The following is a 23,936-nucleotide window of genomic DNA, read 5'->3' as shown; positions in this document are numbered from 1 at the left end:
CACAGCTACGTTTAATTTCTGCTGTCAATTTACAATCTAGAAACGCGTATTAAAACCGATCTAATTGCTTGAATTTTTTTATTAAATCATTAATAGATTAAACTCAATTTATTAAATTCTAAACTGATATGCTAGGATTTTTAAATATTATTATCATAAATATAAACAGTCTTTGAAAAGTATCAACGTTTTGTTATCGGTATGGCGCGCCATCAAACATTGATTGGTACTATTCAGCAGTTATCAGATTAGTTTGTCATTAATGTCAAAAATTAACTGCACCGCACGGCGCCGGTGCGTCGTTCGAACGCCCAAATATTGATCTACTAATTTCACCTCAGTTGCACCTCCTGGCGCATCAATCATGCGGAATTAGATCGCCGAGAAAGTTCCCTCCTGAGAGCTTGTGAAAATATTAAGTGTTATAACAGCAACACAACAAGAAATACTATTCATCAACATTCGTGATCTACAGTGAGTATACTTATTTTATCAGTATTTTCATGCTAATTAAGCTCGTATTTAGATTATTTATTGTTAAATACGATAGTTACGTATTCTGAAGTAATTTGGTACATGAATACCGGCGTATTGATTGTATATGTATAGAATAACCGCGAAACACCTACGTATAATGTTTTGCTTGCGAATACAAAAGAGACTGTTTGAAAACTGCTCGAATATAGCTTAACTTGGCATTTATTAGATATATTATACGTAAATACTGTAAAATGTTTCATAAATGGTGTGAATCTATACTAATCTATACTAATATTATAAAGCTGAAGAGTTTGTTTGTTTGAACGCGCTAATCTCAGGAACTACTGGTCCGATTTTAAAAATTCTTTCAGTTTTAGATAGCCCATTTATCGAGGAAGGTTATAGGCTATATATCATCACGCTACGACCAATAGGAGCAGAGTACCAGTAAAAAATGTTACAAAAACGGGGAAAATTTATGTGACGTAAGCGAAGTTGCGCGGGTCAGCTAGTGTTTCATAAATGGTGTGAATGCTGTAATATTTATAGAAATATTATATAGAGATCCATATTAGTAATTATTATTGTAAATATCGTCTCTCATGCAAGTTACTGCTGGTGTCTTTGTCCGTCGAGAGGTTCATTGATGCATTGAACCTTACTTCCGTACTAATATCCCATCCTACTAATATTATAAATGCGAAAGTTTGTAAGAATGTATGGATGTTTGTTACTCTTTCACGCAACTACTACTGAACCAATAACCATGAAATTTGGTATATAGGTAGCTGAAGACCCAGCATAACACATAGGCTACTTTTTACCCCGGAGTTCCCGAGGGATTGGGATTTCAACAGGAAGGGTTTCTTCTGTCTCTTCTTCATGCCTAACCCACCAAATCAAGAGATATTTTATATAAAATTTTGATTTGAAATCACAATACACATTACATAATTTTTGCTAGTTTTAGTTTGATGTTGATAACAGTATTAGATATGTGTATAAGTGTAAATATGGTACAGCATCCTTAGCATCCTCAGCCCTACTCCCTCTCGGACGGTATTTGCTTCTAGGTTCTGTGTGCAGCCGAGGGGCACAACTAGCAATTTTTTTTTTTTTTTAATCTCTTATTTTTCGAGGCTTCAGTCACTTGAGGCGACTATGCCAGCCTCATGGCGAAAATCGAAAGAATTAAACTCTAATTAACTTCATCTCTCATTTGTCTGTCTTTCATTCATACACAACCTAAAAAAGGAAACTACCCACTTACATGCCAGAGACTCTGGCTCCTTGAATATAATGTTAACCTCCCCATTGTGTAAACTAACAATGATAATCTTTGTTGCAGTAACAAGATGGGTCCTGGAGTGAAGTTCTACGGCCTACTCATAATCACCTTCTTGGTCTACGTGCTAACATCCAGCACCATATTCCAAAAGGTCTACCAAACAATCCAGATTGTCATCGATGAGGAATTCCACGTACCTCAAGGCATTAGGTACTGTGAAGGCAACTTTACATACATGGATCCGAAAATAACCACTCTACCAGGCCTGTATTGGATGTCGTTAGGATTCATCTGGTTTCTCGATTGCAACACTTACACATTACGTTTGACTAGTCTGTTTGCAGCGTGTGTTAATTTCTTTCTCTTCGCAAACATTCTGCAGTACATCTACTTCAATGATAAGTACTCACCAAGGATCGTCGTTCAAGCCTTCAGTCTCTCCATACTACCACCTTTATATTTCTTCTCGTTTGTCTATTACTCCGATGTGATGTCTTTAACTGCATTAATGATATATATGCGTCTCTCCTTTGACATGAAACATCCATATATGGCCAGTGCGTTTTCTGCAATGGCTATATTGATGAGACAGACCAATGTGTGCTGGATCGGTATGGTATTTTTACATAAATTGCTCGATACATTTGTGAAAACTTCACGAGTGTTTGGTAACGAAGATATATCTGATGTCAGTATTAGTAAGAGTTCTTTGATAGCACATGATATTGATACTTCTAAACTGAAGCGGTATTACAATATGTGGGATGTCTATTATGCGGTTAAGTATCATTTGAAAACGTACTGCGAAAATTTCTTTAACGCCGTACCAAATCTTATACCGGGGCTGTCATGTCATGTATCTATTCTAGCTATATTTGTAACTTTTGTATATCAAAATGGTGGTATCGTTTTGGGTGATAAGACAGCTCATCAGATAACAATACATTTGCCTCAACTTTTATACTTTCTACTATTTTACGGAGTGTTTGGTTTACCATATGTTTTAAACAAATTTAAATCAACATTGAACCTAATTATTAATAACAAGTTATTAGTGATCCTAGTTGCGTTTATAATGTTTTTGATGGTCCACTTCAATACGCAAGTCCATCCTTACCTGTTGGCTGATAATCGCCATTTTACATTTTACGTCTGGAATCGTTGGTTTGGTAAATACGACTTTGCTATATATGCCACGATACCTATTTATATATTCCTGTTGTTCTCTGTATATGACAATTTAAGGAGCCATAATTGTGCTACGTTTTTGATAGCTTTCAGTTTCTGCACCTTCGTTTGTCTCGGCTTGCAGAAATTGGTTGAAATACGCTATTTTCTCATACCATATATAGTTATTCGCCTCAGGTTCGGACCGCCGACTAAGTTAATAATTGCTGGTGAATTTCTTTGGTACATACTAATTAATGCTGCGGCTTTCAACGTGTTCTTCACTAAAGAAGTGTTCTGGGATGATTATGATTACGCACAAAGAATTATTTGGTAAATTACGATGTTTCATGACGATTTATGCTCAAATGAATTTGTAAGTCGTTTTGGAGCTAAAGCCGACTTTAAGGCGAAATATTTGAATAAAATTATTATAAGTTACCTACACATTTTTAAGTTTATCTCATAAAATTTGATTTAACTGAAATAAGACTAAGTTAACACTAAAATAATAATTTTCAAATACGGTCAGACAGTAATAAGCTTTGAGGAATATAAAAAAAATATACAAAAGAATTTCCTCATTTTTGAAAGTTGGTTAGAAAAATACGTGCCCAAATAAAATAATTTAAAGAAACAATTTCCAAACGTAAACTTATAAAAAAATACAGACGAACGTAGAATCTCCTCCTTTTTAAAAGTCGGTTAAAAATAACTAGTCCCAAAAAGACTTCGGCCTGAAATACGGACTATGATATTTTAGTATAATGAAACCATGTGTGTAGTTGTATTAATCTACTTTCTGAATGTGTCCTAGAATAATTGATAATGATTAATATATAATAGGATACGGGAATTAAATCAAAACGCGTGAAAAGGGTAGTTGCCTACCAGTCCAATCAGCTACTCTTTATGAAATGTCAAAAACACATTTTAGTATACAAAAAAGTTGTAAAAAAAAAATACGACATACCGCCGGGTTCTGAGGTACGTTTAGCGGTAGTTTATCTATTCAATAGCGTTTAAACTCATACAAAAAAACGCTATTGAATAGATAAACTACCGCTAAATGTACTCAGAAACCGGGGGTTAGTGATCGAGTTCCTCCGTGCTTCGGAAGGCACGTTAAATTGTGGGTCACGAGTGTCATTTTCAAAGATCTTTGACAGTCGTTAACAGTAGTCAGAAGCTTGAAAGTGTGACGCACAGTGTTACTTAGTATCGTGTTATAACCCAGGTAACTGTGTTGTGGAGGTCCGATAGACAGTCGCTGCATGTACAATACTGGTATTCAGCTGCATCCGGTGAGACTAGAAGCTGACTACAACATAGTTTGAAAGAAAGTGAGGTTTTGTAACATTACTCACTAGATTCGTTAGGCGATGTGTGTTCGTGTTAATTCCCGTATTCTATTATACATTAATCATGTAACGCGAAAGTTTAAAAGTTATATTTGAGAGTGGTTTCAAAACTAAGTATGGTCTGAAAGGGTAAGGAATAGGCTATGAGCAACATAAAGTTCACATTGAGAGCTATCTCATAGAGTTGAGGGTTCCAACTCGCCGTGTGGTAGACGCTCAGTATGTTAACGCGTACATTACATAGATGTACGTGCAGTGATATTTGAGCTGAGCGTCTCCGTGCTTCGAGCACGTTACAAGTCTAACTTGTTAACATAACATGAGTTCAGACAAACACTTCAACTACTTTGTCACTAGGTTCACCACTAACCATACTATTTTCATAGTTAGTGGTGTCAAAGTTGTTGAAGCCTCTAAAAAGTATTGCGAATTGTAGGGCTCCCATTTCGTGCCAAACAAACGATTTTCAGTAAATTTTTAAGTTCATTATAATATACATCAAAGGCTTCAAATGCAATGAAAATGAATAAGTACGAAACCTTTTTAAGCAGTGATAGCCGAGTGGTATAAGGTCAACACACCAATGAGTGTTCCAAGTGATGTGTGTATAAATAATGACCACGTTGTTATAACGATGAAGGAAAACATCGTGAGCAATGACATGTCTGACAGCTGTTTAACACAGCTCTTGAAAGTCATTCGGTTCTTTCGGAGGTGAGCTTTGCCCACCAGTGGGATATGCGATTAGCTATCAATGTGAATTAGACCAAAAGTTAGACTTTATTTACTGTTAGTTCAGTCTAAGGACTATAAAATCAAGTCTGGATTTTTAACTAAATAGTTTAAGTGGAAATGATACATATGTTCGGTGTTTATTCGCCTTTTTTAATTTACTTTATTGTACATTAAAATCAAATGAAAAACGTCGTGTAGCAACCTTGCATGCCTGAGAGTTGTTTAGAACAGTTCTTGAAGGTATGCAAAGTCCCGCACTTGGTCAGCGTGGTGGACTCAAGGCCTAACTTCTGCCCGATTACGGGAGGAGACCCTTGCTAAGCAGTGGAACAATAATGGGTTAAATTTATTTTTGTTACATAATTTCTGAAAAAAAAATGACTTTTTGGATATATTTTTATATACTACAAGTCAATGTTCTGCTTTATTAAGAATAGTCGTATAATCACCGAATATACGTCTCATAAATTTAGCTAATTTTTATAAAAAATCGCATTAATTTAGTTATTAAGGCTAAAAATGCTCAGCCATTTAATTTTTTTATATAATTATAATTTAATTTTTATATTATGTATTTTATTAATTAATTTCAGAGGGTGTTATATATACGGTTGATTTAAAACGGGTTTAAGCCTGCATACGGGGAGTCCCTAGGGTTGCAAAATGGCCGGTTTGTCACAGAATTTTGCGTATTTTCCCATATCCAGTAATTCTACAATCCTGTCCCGGAATAAAGAAATACTAGTGTTTTACAAAGTTACGATACTACGTCTTAAAAAAGACAGTTTTTTCGGTCATTCCTGCTTATTCTCGGACTGGAGTACAAAACTCTGATTATTGGCCCCAAAAATATACAGAAAATTTCGTGGCTCCCGAAATGTCCAGGAAATGATCAGCCTGGATCTAGCAAGCCTAGAATCCCCGTATTCGGGCTTATAGCCACCTTTACACACACTCTATCGCGCATGAAACAACAATCGCGCATGTAAGGAGAAAGGAAAGAGCACGCGCCGCGCTCATCTGTCAAGTCCGCGAAGAAAATCGCTCTCGAAGAGCGCGCTGCTTTCCCGCGCGTAATACTCTACAATATTAACCCCCGGTTTCTGAAGTACATTTAACGGTAGTTTATCTATTCAATAGCGTTAAATCTCATATAAAAAAACGCTATTGAATAGATAAACTACCGCTAAATGTACTCAAAAACCGGGGGTAAGAACGTGCGATACAGTGTGTGTGTAAAGTCGGCTAAAGACTTGTCGACCAATGAGAAATGCGCCCTAAGATTCAAAGCCAATACGAGAGATATATAAGGAAAGCCTCTCATAATATAAGTGTCTTCAATTTTCAGTAGAAATCTGTGTTTTTCATCAATATATATTATGTAATAGTAATAAATCTGTGTTTAACCAGTTTTCAATGTCCTATCTAAGATCACAGATAGATTGCTTTCTTGGATTATGATCTTTCTATCTATCGTATGGTTAGTGGTCAACCTAGTGTCAAAGTTGTTCAAGCCCGAAGGCCTTTGACGTGACTTAACGACTGTTATCTTAATTGACAACAACCGGGACCGACTTTTTACGTGCCCTCCGAAGCACGGAAACGCTCAGTTCAAATACCACTATGCGGTCACCCATCTATAGAATGACCGCGCCATCGGTTGCTTAACCCACAGATCGTTTACCGACCGGTGAACACAGCTGGCTATAAGCGTCTCAAGGATTATGATATACCGCCGTTTTTAAAGCCATCGGTCCTGAGTCTGACCTCTCACTGGTCGTGTCGGTTATCCGTCCCACCGGACTATGAGAGTGAAGGAATAGTGTTACGGCTATATTTTTAACGGATTACTATTATAAATCTATACTAATATAATAAAGCTGAAGAGTTTGTTTGTTTGTTTGTTTCTTTGAACGCGCTAATCTCGGGAACTACTGGTCCGATTTGAAAAATTCTTTCAGTGTTAGATAGCTCATTTATCGAGGAAGGCTATAGGCTATATATCATCACGCTACGACCAATAGGAGCAGAGTACCAGTGAAAAATGTTACAAAAACGGGGAAAATTATGATTCTCTTATGTGACGCAAGCGAAGTTGCGCGGGTCAGCTAGTACTATTATAAATATCGGATTACTATTATAAATATCGGCTGTTAGTAAACAATAAAGCGCCCATAGCCAGTTGCGCTCACCGGTCGGTAAACGATCTGTGGGTTAAGCAAACCTTGGCGCGGTCATTCTATAGATGGGTGACCGCATAGTGGTATTTGAGCAGGGCGTCTCCGTGCTCGTAAAATGTCGGTCCCGGTTGTTGTCTACTAAGATAACAGTCGTTAAGCCACGTCAAAGGCTAGGCTTGAACAACTTTGACACTAGGTTGACCACTAACCATACGACAAACAAACGAGAAAACAGTGAATAGATAGGGCATTGAAACGGCTATTAGAATATAACAATGAATGTCTATGATTATAAAAAAGGGATATTATGGAAATTACAAGTTTAAAATTCGGATACGATTTCGGATATTATATTTTTTCGGATTATCCCTTACTTTTGGGTACATTTTAAATATTTTTTAAGTAATAAGGGATATTTTATTCAATGCTCCATATTTTAAAATTATCCGAATCTTGCGTTTTCGGATTTTATTTCGGATATCGCAGTTTCGGTATTTGTGAGTTAGATTTTCGGATATCCGAATTTTCGGTTCGGATATTTTTTCGGATATCCGAATTTTTCGATTACGGAGCGCCATAATATCCCTATCACAAAGGCCAAGAGCCAAACAATGTCTGTATTTAATTAGATAAATGTCTGTAATAATATGTTGCATTTAATACATTTTCGGAATATTTCTTTAACATTATTGTATTAATAAATAATAATAAATATGAATTGCAAATGATATAACTGAATTTTATTTAAATTCCTTCACAAATGAATAATAATAAATCTATACTTCTATACTAATATTATAAAGCTGAAGAGTTTGTTTGTTTGTTTGAACGCGCTAATCTCAGGAAACACTGGTCCAATTTGAAAAATTATTTCAGTGTCAGATAGCTCATTTATCGAGGAAGGCTATCGGCTATATATCATCACGCTACGATCAATAGGAGCAGAGTACCAGTAAAAAATGTTACAAAAACGGGAAAAATTATGACCCATTTTCCCTTATGTGACGCAAGCGAAGTTGCGCGGGTCAGCTGGTTATCTATATGACAAAGCAACGGTTGCTGGGTCAGCTAGTTTACAAATAAAAACGTTTATAATAAAATGCCTTACCTGAATCTTAGAGTATTTCACTGTTTCGCCAATCTTTAGTTACTTCACTAATTCATCCAAGCTCAGCAAAAATATCATTAAGAAAATACTTGGTGCTTTCACAGGACACTATGACAACTTGATAAAATAGGAGCCATAGTTGACCTGAAATAAAGACACTGGAATGAGGGAGCTGAAAATATGAAACATATTATTTAACGGAAGGAAAAGAATAGATCTTATAGGATAAGGATACCCTAAACCAGAAGATTATAATGATTTTGCGCGACTTGTACACATAAAATAAATACATATTAGGTCGGGAAAAAGTATTTTCGCATTATAGTATGTATGAACTTGTAATAAAATCTTTTGGTTTAGGCGCATTAGGGCTAATTCTCATTATGGCAACCGACTCGCTAATGGACTACTTCTCATTATGGCCACTTCTCATTTTGGCTACTTCTGAATACGGCTACTTCTCATTAGGGCTACTTCTCACTTGGGCTACTTCTCAATAGGGCAACTTCTCACTTGGGCTACTTCTCGTTAGGGCTACTTTTGTTTATTGAAATAAATACTGTCTTTATGTACCTACATATAAACATGTTTATACATTCATAAGAGATTAATGACATTATTATAAGAATAAATCAACATTAATTGAACCAATGTAATAGGTAAGTAGGTATACAATGTTATAAGTATTACTTCTTGTAATTACTTTAGTCTGGTTTGAAACTAACATTTATTTATAACATACACAAATCAATAGTTAAAGGATATGTAAACATTACTAGGTGTTACTTCTTTTATTTACTTTAATTTCAATAAAATCAAGATGAATACTAGGGAGGTACCACAGGAGGTACAACAACATTTTGTTTATCCAGCGCCATCTATTTGCATTACGTGACAACTTATATTATTGTGGACGTATAAGATGGATGGCAGTATTGTGCCTTTACTAGAAAATTTGGTACCTCCTGGTAATAATTGTTAAAGACAGTATTTATTTCAATAAACAAAAGTAGCCCTAACGAGAAGTAGCCCAAGTGAGAAGTTGCCCTATTGAGAAGTAGCCCAAGTGAGAAGTAGCCCTAATGAGAAGTAGCCGTATTCAGAAGTAGCCAAAATGAGAAGTGGCCATAATGAGAAGTAGTCCATTAGCGAGTCGGTTGCCATAATGAGAATTAGCCCTAATGCGCCTAAACCAATCTTTTCTCTACACAAAAAAGCTCGATATTTGGGTACCTCACGAGCTCACTGAAAGAAACCTAATGAACCGTGTACTTGTTTGTGATACTTGAAGCCAAAGATATTTTCCCCGGCCTAATATGTATAGGTAACTCAAAGGTGACTGACTGACATAGTGATCTATCAACGCACAGCACAAACCACTGGACGGATCGAGCTGACATTTGACATGCAGGTAGATGTTATGACGTAGACATCCGCTAAGAAAGGATTTTGATCAATTCTATCCCCAAGGGGATAAAATAGGGGATGAAAGTTTGTATGAAAATTCTGTCTTAAGTCACAAACCACGCGGTCTCATGTCTTTATCTTATATCACCTTAAGATATTATAAATCACTGATAAGGTATGTAAATTAGTAAAAATAAAGCTTTATTTTTCTTTGAAATGTTTATTTAAAGGAATCTGATAAAAAATAACATTTATACATTCACCAATACATATAATGTAAGGTACATAATATGATATCATTTGGACGTAAATACTATCTACTTAGTTAACTATTTATTATAAAAATGTCTATTTTTTTATTGAGAAATTATCTTGAAACTCAGTAGCGTGATTACACACACACTGTATCGCGCATGAAACAACAATCGCGCGTGTAAGGGGAAAGGAAAGAGCACGCGCCGCGCTCATCTGTCAAGTCCGCGAAGACAATCGCTCTCGAAGAGCGCGCTGCTTTCCCGCGCGTTATACTGTACGATACTAACCCCCGGTATCTGAGGTACATTTAACGGTAGTTTATCTATTCAATAGCGTTAAATCTCATATAAAAAAACGCTATTGAATAGATAAACTACCGCTAAATGTACTCAGAAACCGGGGATAAGAACGTGCGATACAGTGTGTGTGTAAAGGCTGCTATAATCAGTATTTTATAAAAGGGTTTAAAAACATTAACATACATACAATACTATAATATTTGATATTCATTTTTATTACGACTAATATTACGTATTTTTACAACATTTATATTTATCACTAATTACTAAAATTACTGACTATTCAGCATAAATAATTAAATAACATTAATTTATTATTAAATAATATAGTTATTTACTATTAGGAAAAAACTTAAAAAACACGTATTTTTACAGGATACAAGGATGTATAAGGTATTGATAAAAAAATTACATTTGCTCATATATTCCCTTCGGTATTAATCGGCCTAGCCGGGCGGCAAAACCGAATATGTGTAAATGAACCCGATCGACACAAGCCGAACAAGTGAGTCGAGTCGGTTTTGTTGTTCGATCAATAAATATCATTGTACAACTCACACACGGTCATCTGATTACAAACTAAGCAGAGCTTGTACTGTAAATAACTGATAAACATACTTATATACTTGTAAATACATACTTATATAGATACATTAACAAGCTCAGAACAGATACTCGTGCTCATCACACAAATATTAGTCCCGGGTGTGATTGGAACCACACGCGGCGCTACGGTTATTGCGGCGAGGTGACCGCGTTAACCACACAGACAAACGTGCAGTTGAAATATTGCCGAATCCAATATGTTTGTAGCAAGACTGATAGAAAAAAGGAATATTATTTTAAGGTATTCTAACAATATTTTTTTATCATTTAATGATATAGTTTTCATAACTTTTAAACTCTCGCGTTGCATGTTTAATGTATAATAGAATACGGGAATTAACGCGAACATAGTTTTTTTAGATATAGTTTTTTTCCTATTTTAATTACATTTATCACAAAAATTAGCCAGTTTCACAACTCTTATAAAAGCTTCGGATAGTCTATCTGGCAGGTAAAATAACGGCAAGATGAAAATAAACAAGTGCGAGTTGGACTCGCGCAAAAAGTTCCGTACCAATAAAATAGGAAAAAAATAAGTTTATGGTATCGGGACCGCTCAATATTAATTTTTAGTATTTGTTGTTATAGCGACAACGGACATACATCATTTGTGAAAATTTCAGCTTTAGCTTAGCTTTTAGCTTTTTTAAAGACGAGTCCCGCACTAAGAATTGCTCTTGTGTCTAGACTTTTACAAACATACAAACAACGGACACAAAACACAACCAGACACGAAACAATTATTTGTGGATCGCACAAATAATTGTTCCGTGTGGGAATTGAACCCACGACGCAGTGGTATCGGCGTGGCGACCTAAACCACTGCGCCACGGAGGTAGTCAAGTCAAGTCAAGCAAGACAGACAGACCGACAGCGGAAGCTTAGTAATAGGGTCCCGTATTGACCTTTTGGGTACGGGACTCTAAAAATACTATCAATTTCTGCCTGATAAGTATCCGACACTTAACCGGAGCTTGTGAAACTGGTTGTAAATAATAAATAAATAAATTTAACCCATTGATGTCCCACTGCTGGGCAAGGGTCTCCTCCCGTAATGAGGGAGGGGTAATAATAAATAATTAATACACTAACCCTCTTATTCATAAAAATATATGAAGTTATGAAAGGCTTATAAGGAGTTTTGTTTCTTTCACTCCTAAGCGAAATGAAAAAGAGAAAACATAGTAGTTTTTTAACTAAAATAGGTTTATAGTGTGCTTATGAATAAGAAGGTTACTACATATACTATATTATAGGTTATTTATCTACTTAAAAAAAAAATTACTTTACTAATAATCGTGGTATAAGCTCTGATTAGTTATACAGTCACATACAATTTTATATGAGGCGCTTAAAGACACTGGTAAACGATCTGTGGGTTAAGCAACGCTTCCTCGGTCATTTTATAGATGGGTGACCGTATTTGAGCTGAACGTCTCCGTGCAACGTAAGTCCCGGTTGTTGTCAATATAACAGTCGTTAAGCCATGTCAAAGACCTTTCTGGGTTCAACAACTTTGACACTAGGTTAACCATACGATAAGAAGTCACCCCGTTCAAATACCGCTGTGCGGTCACCCATCCATGGAATGACCGCGCCAAGGTTTGCTTAACCCACAGATCGTTTACCGACCGGTGAGCGCAACTGGCTGTGGACGCACTTGACCATTAACCATACGATAGATGTCAACAGTTTTAAAATCCATACTTAATATTACGATTGCGAAAGTAACTCTGTCTGTCTGTCTGTCTGTCTGTTACTCAATCAAGCCTAAACTACTGAACCAATTTGAATGAAATTTGGTATGGAGATATTTTGATACCCGAGAAAGGACATAGGCTACTTTTTGCCCCGGAAAAATGACGCATTCCCATGGGAAAATTCATGTAGCGGACGAAGTCGCGGGTAAAAGCTAGTTGATTATAAATGACAAAACACTGTATAACTAATCATAGCTTACAACACGTTTATTAAGACAGTAGGATATTATCTATTGGGAGTTTAACAAACATACAAATCTCATACAAAAGGCTCTGCCTTTACAGTTTTAGGTACATACAAAAATAAAAAAAAACATTACATGAAAAATGTTGTACAAATCAATGCAAAATTATCACATGTTACAATCACACAATTAAATTAAATATCACATTAAATAAAATATTTTGAAAAACAACTCCCGCACTAAGAATTGTTCTCGTGACTTTTACAAACATACAAACAACGGACACAAAGTACAACCAGACACGAAACAATTTGTGGATCGTACAAATAATTGTTCCGTGTGGGAATCGTAACCACGACCTCCCGACGCAATGGTAGTGGCGTGGTGACTTAAACCACTGCACCAGTACCTCGATTCTCTACCACTATCGACTACCGACAACCGGCTAGCTATCGACATTTGACATTTAGAATGTACTGCCAAAATGTTTCCTACGACACCTGTCAGAGGCGCTGATCAGATTTTTATACAAAATTTCTCGATGACAGTTCCAGGGTGTCCACAGCTAATGTTCAAAATAATTCCCTGACTTTTCCCTGACTTTCCCTGACCATTTTTTTAAATTTCCCTGACCAAATTTAGGCCGTGTTCAAACCAAACTGACTGTAACTCCTTTTATTTCCATACATATTAAATATGTCATAACCGTAATAATTATTGGTAATTATTACGGTTATGACATATTTTCTTTCACCAATATTTAAATTAAACAAGGCAAGGATGGATAAAGTATGTAGGCTAAAACATCGGGTAACAAAAATTATATTACCGTTGCAGACATTTGCACTATATTAAAATAGACGAGCAAAAGTACCGAACAAAAAGCGTAACGAATTCTCATTAAATGCATTCACTGTGTCAATTGAAATAGCTAGTTAATAAGCATTTTAATGCAATCGTATTACAGTTTGACATTAATTTATTTTGTATATAAAACAGTCAGCATCCATAAAAGGCGTTATTTAATTGTTAATTATATTTGAAGTTTTTTGTGCCTTATTTTATTAGTTATGGTCTTACGCTTTTTACCGTGGAAAGGATTGGAAGTGGAAAGGATAGGGATTTTCATGATAGTAACTATATTAAATATAATTCAATTATCAATTTAACAATAACAAACTCGACTATGCCAGAAGAAAATCAGATTGCTGTGAAATTAACTGCAATACATGAACAAAATGTTGCACCCGCACAGTCTATCGTAATTGTAAAATTTTGCAAAAACGTCATTTAAATATAACAAGAGGTTGCCAAACGTTTTCATAGTCATATTATCACGCCACAATAAGTAACTGTAGCGTGATCTTCAACAGCCAGTACTTACGAGTATCAAGAATTTGACATTTAAAATAAACTGAATTAATAGTTCTTACGCTACCCGCTGGAGGCGCTGATCAGATTTTCAAACACAATTTATTGAGCTAACCGGTTGTCGAAAGTCAATAATTAAGGAAATCGTTCCTTAGAAGTGTGGAGGCAACAAAAGACGTATATTTTGGACAATGTATTGATGAAAATCTTTACCACGGTAACACGCAATTCATAATAATTTAGGTTGTATTTTCTTGTGTGCTTCGATAAGATTAGTTGACTAACTAAAGTTAGTTCCTTTGTATGTGTCCTCGGACTTGTATTTAAGGTGTATTAATTTAAATTGAAAGCAATCATAACTGGTTAATTAAGTATGTAATTATTTGTCGTAACGACATAGAATAAGTGGACCTTTCGTCTCTCTATAATATTAAGTGTAATTAATGTCCTTTATTACTAGGTATAATGGTAATTTTTATGTTGATTATTGAATTATTTTACACCTTTCTCGTCAAGAGTAATGGTGGTTGGGTGTGTGGCGCTTGAAGATGAATGCCAATTAATTGTGTGATTTTTACTACCCATATTATCTATCTATATCTGTCTATCAATATTTATCTGTATTCATTATATTTAATATGTATTCCATATAATTATGATACTGTAGGTATTATTATATTATAAATTTTATATATTGCGATAGTTGGAGCCAAAGGTGTTTCACACGATTGGCGGTTAACAAAAAGCGAGCTCAAAAACAAACAATAGTCATTTTACGCTATTAATACTACAGCTAAACCACCTGACTTGAAATATCATAACTAAATTTCTAAGTCCATTAATAGTATAAATGTTTGATTGAAACTAAGTCGCTCGATATACTACAAAAACAACATCTGTTCTACAAAACTCATACCGAGCCGAAACGCTCAATATCGTTATAATATCCATCGAATTATAAACATCTTTATTTATTAAATAATATTTAAATTATGTATGTGTATTCTATTATATGTATTACATATGATACTATTATTGGTACGTATATATTTAATATTATATTATATTTATTGATCATATAAATTATCTGGTATAATCTACAAGTGCCACAAAAACAATCTGACTGGTGAAAATGACATTATGCAAACGAACACCACACTAATAATACAAAATATAGGTTAGATAGTTACATGAGAGTGAATTCCTAAATAATAATTTATTTTAATATTAAGGTATTGTAATATTACGTCATACAATAATAGACTTCTATGAGAATGTTCTCGAATAGTCACGTTTAGTGTTAGAAAAATAGTTGACTAAAGTTCCGTTCATACTGACGTTAACGTGAAGAAAACTGCGATTAATCAGTCAGCTGACTTGTATATACCTTTCGGAAAGGAGTGGTTAGGGATATAAGTCGTTTAGGCAAAAAAGGAATAAATTAGGCGCGTGTTTTTTGACGTTTTTAAAGATGGTGTAGTTAAGCATGCAGTCAGCTTTGAATAGTCTGCGTCGTGGCGCGCCGCGTCAGTGTGCACGGAACTTCTCTGTTCGGTCACTTGTATCACGAAATCATTGCCACTTAATACTTTTAAGATTTATGCACTATGCTATAATATACATATATAAATATAATAATATTCGTATTGTACTTTTAAGTCATAATAGCTCAATAATTTATGGAACTCTATGAAATTGTAATAAATAGTCTTTAAGCAACTATTATAAATAAACTTTAAAAAAATGCTTCTATGGCCTGGATTAAGCGTCGGACCAGAGCATAAAATTAAATCCCTCATTTTACAATCACTGGGAAAAAATCTCAATTTTCCCTGACTATCCCTGACTTTCTCTCCTTTCCCCTCAATTTCACTGACTTTCCCTGACCACCTTAAGCTTCCCTGACTTTTCCCTGACTTTCCAGAATGTGGACACCCTGAGTTCGGTTGTCGGTAGTCGATAGTGGAAGAGAATCGAGGTACAGAGAGGCAATTAAATTTCTTTTCCACTTTCTAGTTAAACATTGGATTCCCAAGGAGACGTCAGACAGATTGAAAAACGATCGAACCCCCGGTTTCTGAAGTACATTTAACGGTAGTTTATCTATTCAATAACGTTTTTTGTGTGAGTTTTAACGCTATTGAATAGATAAACTACCGCTACATGTAGGTACTCAGAAACCGAGGGTTAGTGACTGAGTTATGTACAACGCACAGTCGAAACTACTGAGCGTACAAACTTGACATTTGCTATGAACATTCCTTAGTAAGTGTAGAGGAGCACTAAGAGAGAATTTTTGGCAATTCCTCCCCGAAGCAGGTGAAATTCCACGCGGGAAAAAATCGCGGGCGAAATGCTAGTATCTTGTTATAAACATAATAATACAATTAACTAACTCATACTACGCTTAATAATTATATTTTTAATACATTAACCCCCGGTTTCTGAGGTACATTTAGCGGCAGTTTATCTATTCAATAGCGTTTAAACTCATACAAAGAAAGCAATTGAATAGATAAACTACCGCTAAATATACTCAGAAACCGGGGGTTAGTAATTTAAATAAATAAAAAATGTGGTTTTCAAAACACCTTTTTTTAAAGTAGTTTTACTTTTTAAATTAATTATTACATAAAAAGCGTATTTTTAAGGAAGCAATTTAAATTTTAATTCACACTCTTACGGAAAAAGACAATAGAATCAGTTTCACAACCTATAAATAAGTGAAAGATAGCTTATCCCGAGAAACTGTGAAAACGATTTTCATAAATATAAATGTAACCCATTACTGTCCCACTGCTGGGCAAGGGTCTCCTCCCGTAATGAGGGAGGGTTTAGGCCTTGAGTCTACCACGCTGACCAAGTGCGGGGGACTTTGCATGCCCTCAATAAATGTATTAAACAAATTTTAGGCATGCAAGGTTTCCTCACGATGTTTTCCTTCACCGTTGGAGCATGTGATAATTATTTCTAATACACACATAACATGGAAAAGTCATTGGTGTGTTGCCTCGGGTTCGAACTATAAACCACTTGCGTGGGAGGTATATTTTCATACATACATACATCATTTCACACCTTTTTCCTATAAGCAGAGACCAGAGAACGTCACTTGGTACGATGCTTACAAACTTCCCTTGCTTCATTCACATACATGTTGTCATACAGGACCGTCGGTTACGAACACCTGACCTTTTTACAAGACATCACCGATATGATCTGTGTATGTCTTTCTACTAATCTACTAATATTATAAATGCGAAAGTTTGTGAGAATGTATGTATGGATGTTTGTTACTCTTTCACGCAAATACTACACAATCGATTACGATGAAATTTGGTATAGAGGTAGCTGAAGACCCATAATAACACAAAGGCTTTTAGCCCGGAGTTCCTGGGGGATCGGGATTTACACGGGAAGGGTTTCCAGGCGGACGAAGTCGCGGGCGGCTTCTATCAATCATAAATTAACTGACAATTTATCTACAGGATATGTTATCAGACACTTATAAGTCGTGAAACTGACCATAAATTTATTTACTTACAGAAAAATCTTTTTATTTTTATTCCTAAGTACCTTTTTGTACTCTTAACTTAAAATATTTAAGTACTCCCAAAGCATAATAAAAAATAAATTAAATTAATATTTTTGAGGGTAACTAAAATATCACATTTCATAATGGAATGTTAGGATACTGAACATTAACTTTGGCGCCCATAGCCAGTTGCGCTCACCAGTCGGTAAACGATCTGTGAGTTAAGCAACCGTTAGCGCGGTCATTCCATAGATGGGTGACCGCATAGTGGTATTTGAGCTGGGCGTCTCCGTGCTTCGGAGGGCATGTAAAAAGTCGGTCCCGGTTGTTGTCTACTAAGATAACAGTCGTTAAGCCACATCAAAGACCTACGGGCTTGAACAACTTTGACACTAGGTTGACCACTAACCATACGATAAGGAGAAGAACAATTTTATTAATAAACGTTTTTAACCCATTACTGTCCCACTGCTGGGCAAGGGTCTCCTCCCAAACGAGAGAGGAGTTAGGCCTTGAGTCCACCACGCTGGACAAGTGCGTGGTGGGGACTTTGCATGCCCTCAATAAATGTATTAAACTTTAGGCATGCAAGGTTTCACCACGATGTTTTCCTTCACCGTTGTAACAAGTGATAATTATTTCTAATACTCACATAACTTGGAAAAGTCATTGGTGTGTTGCTTCGACGAACCGTCGACCACTTGCGTGGGAGATGCTAACTTATATCACCCGGCTATCACTGCGTTTTACTTTCAAATTACATATTGTTTCAAGATTGTTTTTAAGTGACAAAAACACTGTATAAATAATCATAGCTTACAACACGATTATTAGTTAGTTAAATAAATTAAATTAGTTTCACAAGACACTAATATTATTAAAAATATACTATACTTTGTTTAAAAATGAACCACACACATTTTCCAACTTAATTTTTCACCGTAGGGTAGTTTATTATCAGTCAAATCAGCTACTCTTTATGAAATGTCAAAAACACATTTTAGTATAGAAATACGACATGACGTCACTATCGTATTTTTGTTAGTATCAAATTAGTGCCTAATAAAATATTTCAGTCTGTAATAATTACAATTTCAATATTATTTACGAAAAAAAAAATGTTTAAGCATTTTAGATGAACCTTTTCGAGTACGAGTTTAATAATTTTTTGTTAACGCATTCAACTACCCAATTTTTATTGGTATTTCAACCCGACAATTTTTTTTTCATTACTAAGTAACAAAAAAATTGTCATATTTATTTAAAAATTAAAATAAATATACCTACATAAATAAAATCACACCTTCTTCTTATAGGGTTAGGCAGAGATCAAAGAACGTCACTTGGTACGATCCTTACAAACTTCCCTTGCTTCATTCACATACATTCCTACATGTTATCATTGTCCAAATCAACATGAATTTTACAAACATACAAATAATCATACTTAAAACAAACTATTTTTACATAAATACATAATATCACGCCTTTTATAACCGAAGGTGTAGGTAGGTATATGAAATACAGCCACGTTTCGCCATTAACAATGTTAGTCCCATGTAATAGGGGGCGAGCTAGCCATATACCGGACATGTTACCAAACTCCGGACTACTATTGAGAAATATATAATTTCTTCTTCTTATCGTATGGTTAGTGGTCAACCTAGTGTCAAAATTGTTCAAGCCTAGCCTTTGACGTTGCTTAACGACTGTTGTCTTAATTGACAACCGGGACCGACTTTTAACGTGCCCCCCGAAGCACGGAGACGCCCTGTTCAAATGCCACTATGTAGTCACCCATCTATAGAATGACCGTAAGGTTTGATTAACCCACAGATCGTTTACCGACCGGTGAGCGCAACTGGCTATGGGCGCCGCAATATAAAAGTCACTTTGCATGAGACTGCGTGATAGTCAATACTTTTAGTGGACTATCAAATAGTCTATCAACTTAGTCGAGAGTCTTGTATACAAGGTTCGCGGTACGGAGGTATACAACATACAGAATGTATAACATCACCCAACTAGCACACAAGCTGCTTATACAGTCGTTATACAGCCTGATAGTTGCATAAGAGTCGTTCAAATGCTGTACAATTCTCTATAAGTTGTATACTAGCTATTTAAAAAACCCTTTAACAGCTAGGCGGGACAGTAGCCGTTTAGTAGGAAACTAATGACTTATAGTGATATATGAGCATGTAATTGCATCGCTAGACAGCCTAGGGAAGTATAACTGAGTTAATGGAATCTTCTATAACACCGTTAACTGTATAAGGGGACTTTAGGAGATAAAGGAGTTTAAACGGAGTTATGCGTTGCGCTTATAGCGCTCAAGAGCGTAAATAAGCTTTTTGTAATGCCTTAGGTTCTATAACAGATTTTTTTAGGGCTACTGTATTACTCATCTATAAAAGTGTTGCGTAGGTCTTTAATAGCGCCTTGAGCGTTATATCAGATATTTATATGGCTTCTGTACGGCAAATAGATGTATAAGGTATCATTCGAAACATTTTTACAGCCATGGGGATTACAGAATTATGTTAAGCACCTAAAGCGCTATAACCGAGTAATATACCTTTATACTAAAGCTTAAAATTATTATCATAATATATTTACATAGGTGCAGTGGTGGTTCAGTCTGTCAACTGTTTTTAAAGAATAATAAAATAAATAAAATAAATAAAATAAATAAAATAAATAAAATAAATAAAATAAATAAAATAAATAAAATAAATAAAATAAATAAAATAAATAAAATAAATAAAATAAATAAAATAAATAAAATAAATAAAATAAATAAAATAAATAAAATAAATAAAATAAATAAAATAAATAAAATAAATAAAATAAATAAAATAAATAAAATATATAAAATAAATAAAATAAATAAAATAAATAAAATATATAAAATAAATAAAATAAATAAAATAAATAAAATAAATAAAATAAATAAAATAAATAAAATAAATAAAATAAATAAAATAAATAAAATAAATAAAATAAATAAGATAAATAAAATAAATAAAATAAAAAAATGATTTTCAAACTATTTTAATATTCAACGACTGACCCCTAAAAGTACGAGTAAAATGCTGGTGTGCGACCAAAACAATTATATTGAAGCACTCCTATGTCACAACTGCAGAACCTTGAGGTCTACAACAGCAAACACTAGAGCCTTTGTACAGCTTAAGCCGCTAGAGCAGATGTAACCAACTCTGAGAGGTGCTTGATCGAGACGCCATTACAGCATTTGGTAAACATATTTTTTGAGGTTATTACGATCTTTTGAAGATCATATAAATCTATAGCCTGGTAACGTTAACATAATTAAAATCATTTTTTATTACCTATAACCCTAATTAAACTATCTGTAACCCTCAAAGTCTTATTTATGTTCAAAATACAATTTCCAAATCCACATATCTATATAATTTTTGCATTTAAAACTGAATATTTTGAGGGCGCATGAAAATATTGACGATAATATACATATATATTGACAGCAAACTGGAACTCGCACTTTCATATCACGTACACAAAGAAATAAAAGCGATAGACTACTTGTTATTTTCATAATCCAATCCGTAAAAATAAAATGTCTCCTCATTTGTCACTGATGATTCATTTTAATACAATATATTTAGTTTACACCATAATAAACCGACCATATTACTAATTTAGAGCGTTAGCATTTATAACCGTTACACAGTAGCGCTCAAATAAGGTAAAGGTGGTATAATCGCGCTGCAAGAGCTTTTTCGAACGCTCGTGGCGCTAACCACCTCTGTACAACAGCTGGTAAGCGCCACGAAGCTGCGAAAAAGCTCTTGTAGCGCGATTATACCACCTTCATCTTATTTTAGCGCTCCTGTATTACTACTATACTACGTACTATTATAATTACTATTTACGACCACTGTAGATCCAATGTCGAGCTATAAGCTGGACAGTATGGGCCTATTTGACGCTACAAGAGATCTGTAGCCGCTTATAGAACCACTATACTTCTTACTAAGGAGCCTAAGGCGTTATAAAAATCCTTTAACCGGCCATTGTGCAGCTTGTTATAGCGCTTGTGTGCTAGTTGGGCAGTGACTTATATATAAGTCTAATGTGTACTTATAAATGCTTATAATCCATACTAATATTATAAATGCGAAAGTAACTCTGTCTGTCTGTCTGTCTGTCTGTCTGTCTGTCTGTCTGCTACTCAATCACGCCTAAACTACTGAACCAATTTGCATGAAATTTGGTATGGAGATAGTTTAATACCCGAGAAAGGACATAGGCTACTTTTTACCCCGGGAAAATGACGCATTTCCCAGGAAAATTCAGGTTTCGCCACCGAAGTCGCGAATAATCAACATTATAATGACATTGAATTAACAAAATTCCGTTGTCATGGCAACAGTTTTAATGGCGGATATGCTTTAGCGCGAGTTATATGAGATATAAATAATTTTGAGAATATTTTTCGTGAAAAAAAGCATATTTTGTTGTTAAGGAATAATTAAGTTTTGTATTAGTAAAAAAATCATTCACGCGAGCGGAGCCGCACGGGTCAGCTAGTACTATATAGTACTTTGATACTATTGGGTATATCAGCAATAATATTAGGTCGGGGAAAAAAATCTTTTCGCATTATAGTATGTATGAACTTGTAATAAAATCTTTTCTCTACAAAAAATAGCTCGATATTTGGGTACCTTACGAGCTCACTGAAAGAAACCTAAAGAACCGTGTACTCATTTGTGATTCTTGAAGCCAAAGAGTTTTTATTACAAGTTCATATATACTATAATGCGAAAATACTTTTTCCCCGACCTAATATGGACATTTTAAATGAAGCTATGACCTGGGTCTTTTCTAAGGTTTTATGCAAATCAGGGAAGACGCAGCGAAGATGTTTTTTACCCATAACTGTCCCACTGCTGGGCAAGGGTCTCCTCCCAAACGAGGAGAAAGAACAAAGGGCGGCGAAGACACTGAAAATAGACCTTAGTTCCTATAAAATCTAGCCTTTCTTCCAACTATGTTGTAGTCAGCTTCCAGTCTCACCGGATGCAGCTGAATACCAGTATTGTACATGCAGCGACTGTCTATCGGACCTCCACAACACAGTTACCTGGGTTATAACGCGATACTAAGTAACACTGTGCGTCACACTTTCAAGCTTCTGACTACTGTTAACGACTGACAAAGATCTTTGAAAATGACCTACAATTTGTGCTTTCCGAAACACAGAGAAACTTGGTATATATATAAGATGGTCACCCATCCATAGAACAACCCCGGTAAGCGTAGCTTAACATCAAAGATTGATCCGCGCTGCTGTTGTTAACTAAGCCACAAGCTTCTAACCAATTTTAAATTGATTTATTTTCAGTATCAAGGCCTAACCCCTCTCTCATTACGGGAGGAGACCCTTGCCCAGCAGTGGGACAGTAATGGGTTAAATATTTATTTTCACCGCGTATTCGCTTGTATGCGTAGGGCAAAAATTCTATTACAAATTTTCATCTGAAAAGTCCATTATTTTACAAAATTCTTATTAAATTTAGTTCGGATATTATAACTTAGTTTAAAGATATGAAGTGTTAGTATCTATTCGGATATAAATACGGATATATTGGTATCTTATCCGAAATTTTCATGTTTGTTATTTAATTTTAATTTATTTTAAACAGACAACTCCCGCACTAAGAATTGCTCTTGTGTCGCGGGGACTTTTACAGACATACAAACAACGGAGACAAAGTACAACCAGACCCGAAATAATTATTTGTGGATTGCACAAATAATTGTCCCAGGTAGGAATCGAACCCGACCTCCCGACGCAATGGTAGCGGCGTGGCGACATAAACCACTGCGCCACGGAGACAGTCAATATTTTTATTTTCAGATATCCGAAAATTTTGGTTACTGTTAGTAATCGTATTTTATTTGAGAATGAAAAATTACTAATAGTATTGGAATTCCAATATCACATGTTCTGTTAATAGGTATTTTATCAGATATCCTAAATTTTGGGATAAAGATATTTTTATAAATAACTGAAATTATTGGTTACCAATATTAAGTATAAGGAATGTCTAAAATTTTCATAAACAAATATTTTTATAGATATTTGTCGAATATCCGAAAATTTCAGTTACAAATATTTATCGGATACCCGAACATTTCAGTTACAGAT

The 23,936-nt window shown here is 34.9% G+C and overlaps 1 protein-coding gene across 1 annotated transcript; it reads left to right on the top strand.

The window, feature by feature from the left end:
• The first annotated feature begins 272 nt into the window (after positions 1-272).
• Positions 273-7,931, top strand: Alg10 (alpha-1,2-glucosyltransferase Alg10). Its single transcript, XM_076133232.1, has 2 exons — positions 273-474; positions 1,829-7,931. Exon 2 carries the CDS (start codon positions 1,836-1,838, stop codon positions 3,270-3,272), a length of 1,437 nt encoding a protein of 478 aa, XP_075989347.1. The 5' UTR covers positions 273-474; positions 1,829-1,835; the 3' UTR covers positions 3,273-7,931.
• The last annotated feature ends 16,005 nt before the right edge of the window (positions 7,932-23,936 follow it).

The sequence above is a fragment of the Anticarsia gemmatalis genome, chromosome 29 (assembly GCF_050436995.1).
Source record: "Anticarsia gemmatalis isolate Benzon Research Colony breed Stoneville strain chromosome 29, ilAntGemm2 primary, whole genome shotgun sequence".
NCBI classification, from domain to species: Eukaryota; Metazoa; Arthropoda; class Insecta; order Lepidoptera; family Erebidae; genus Anticarsia; species Anticarsia gemmatalis.
This window is presented reverse-complemented; position numbering and strand designations above follow the sequence as displayed.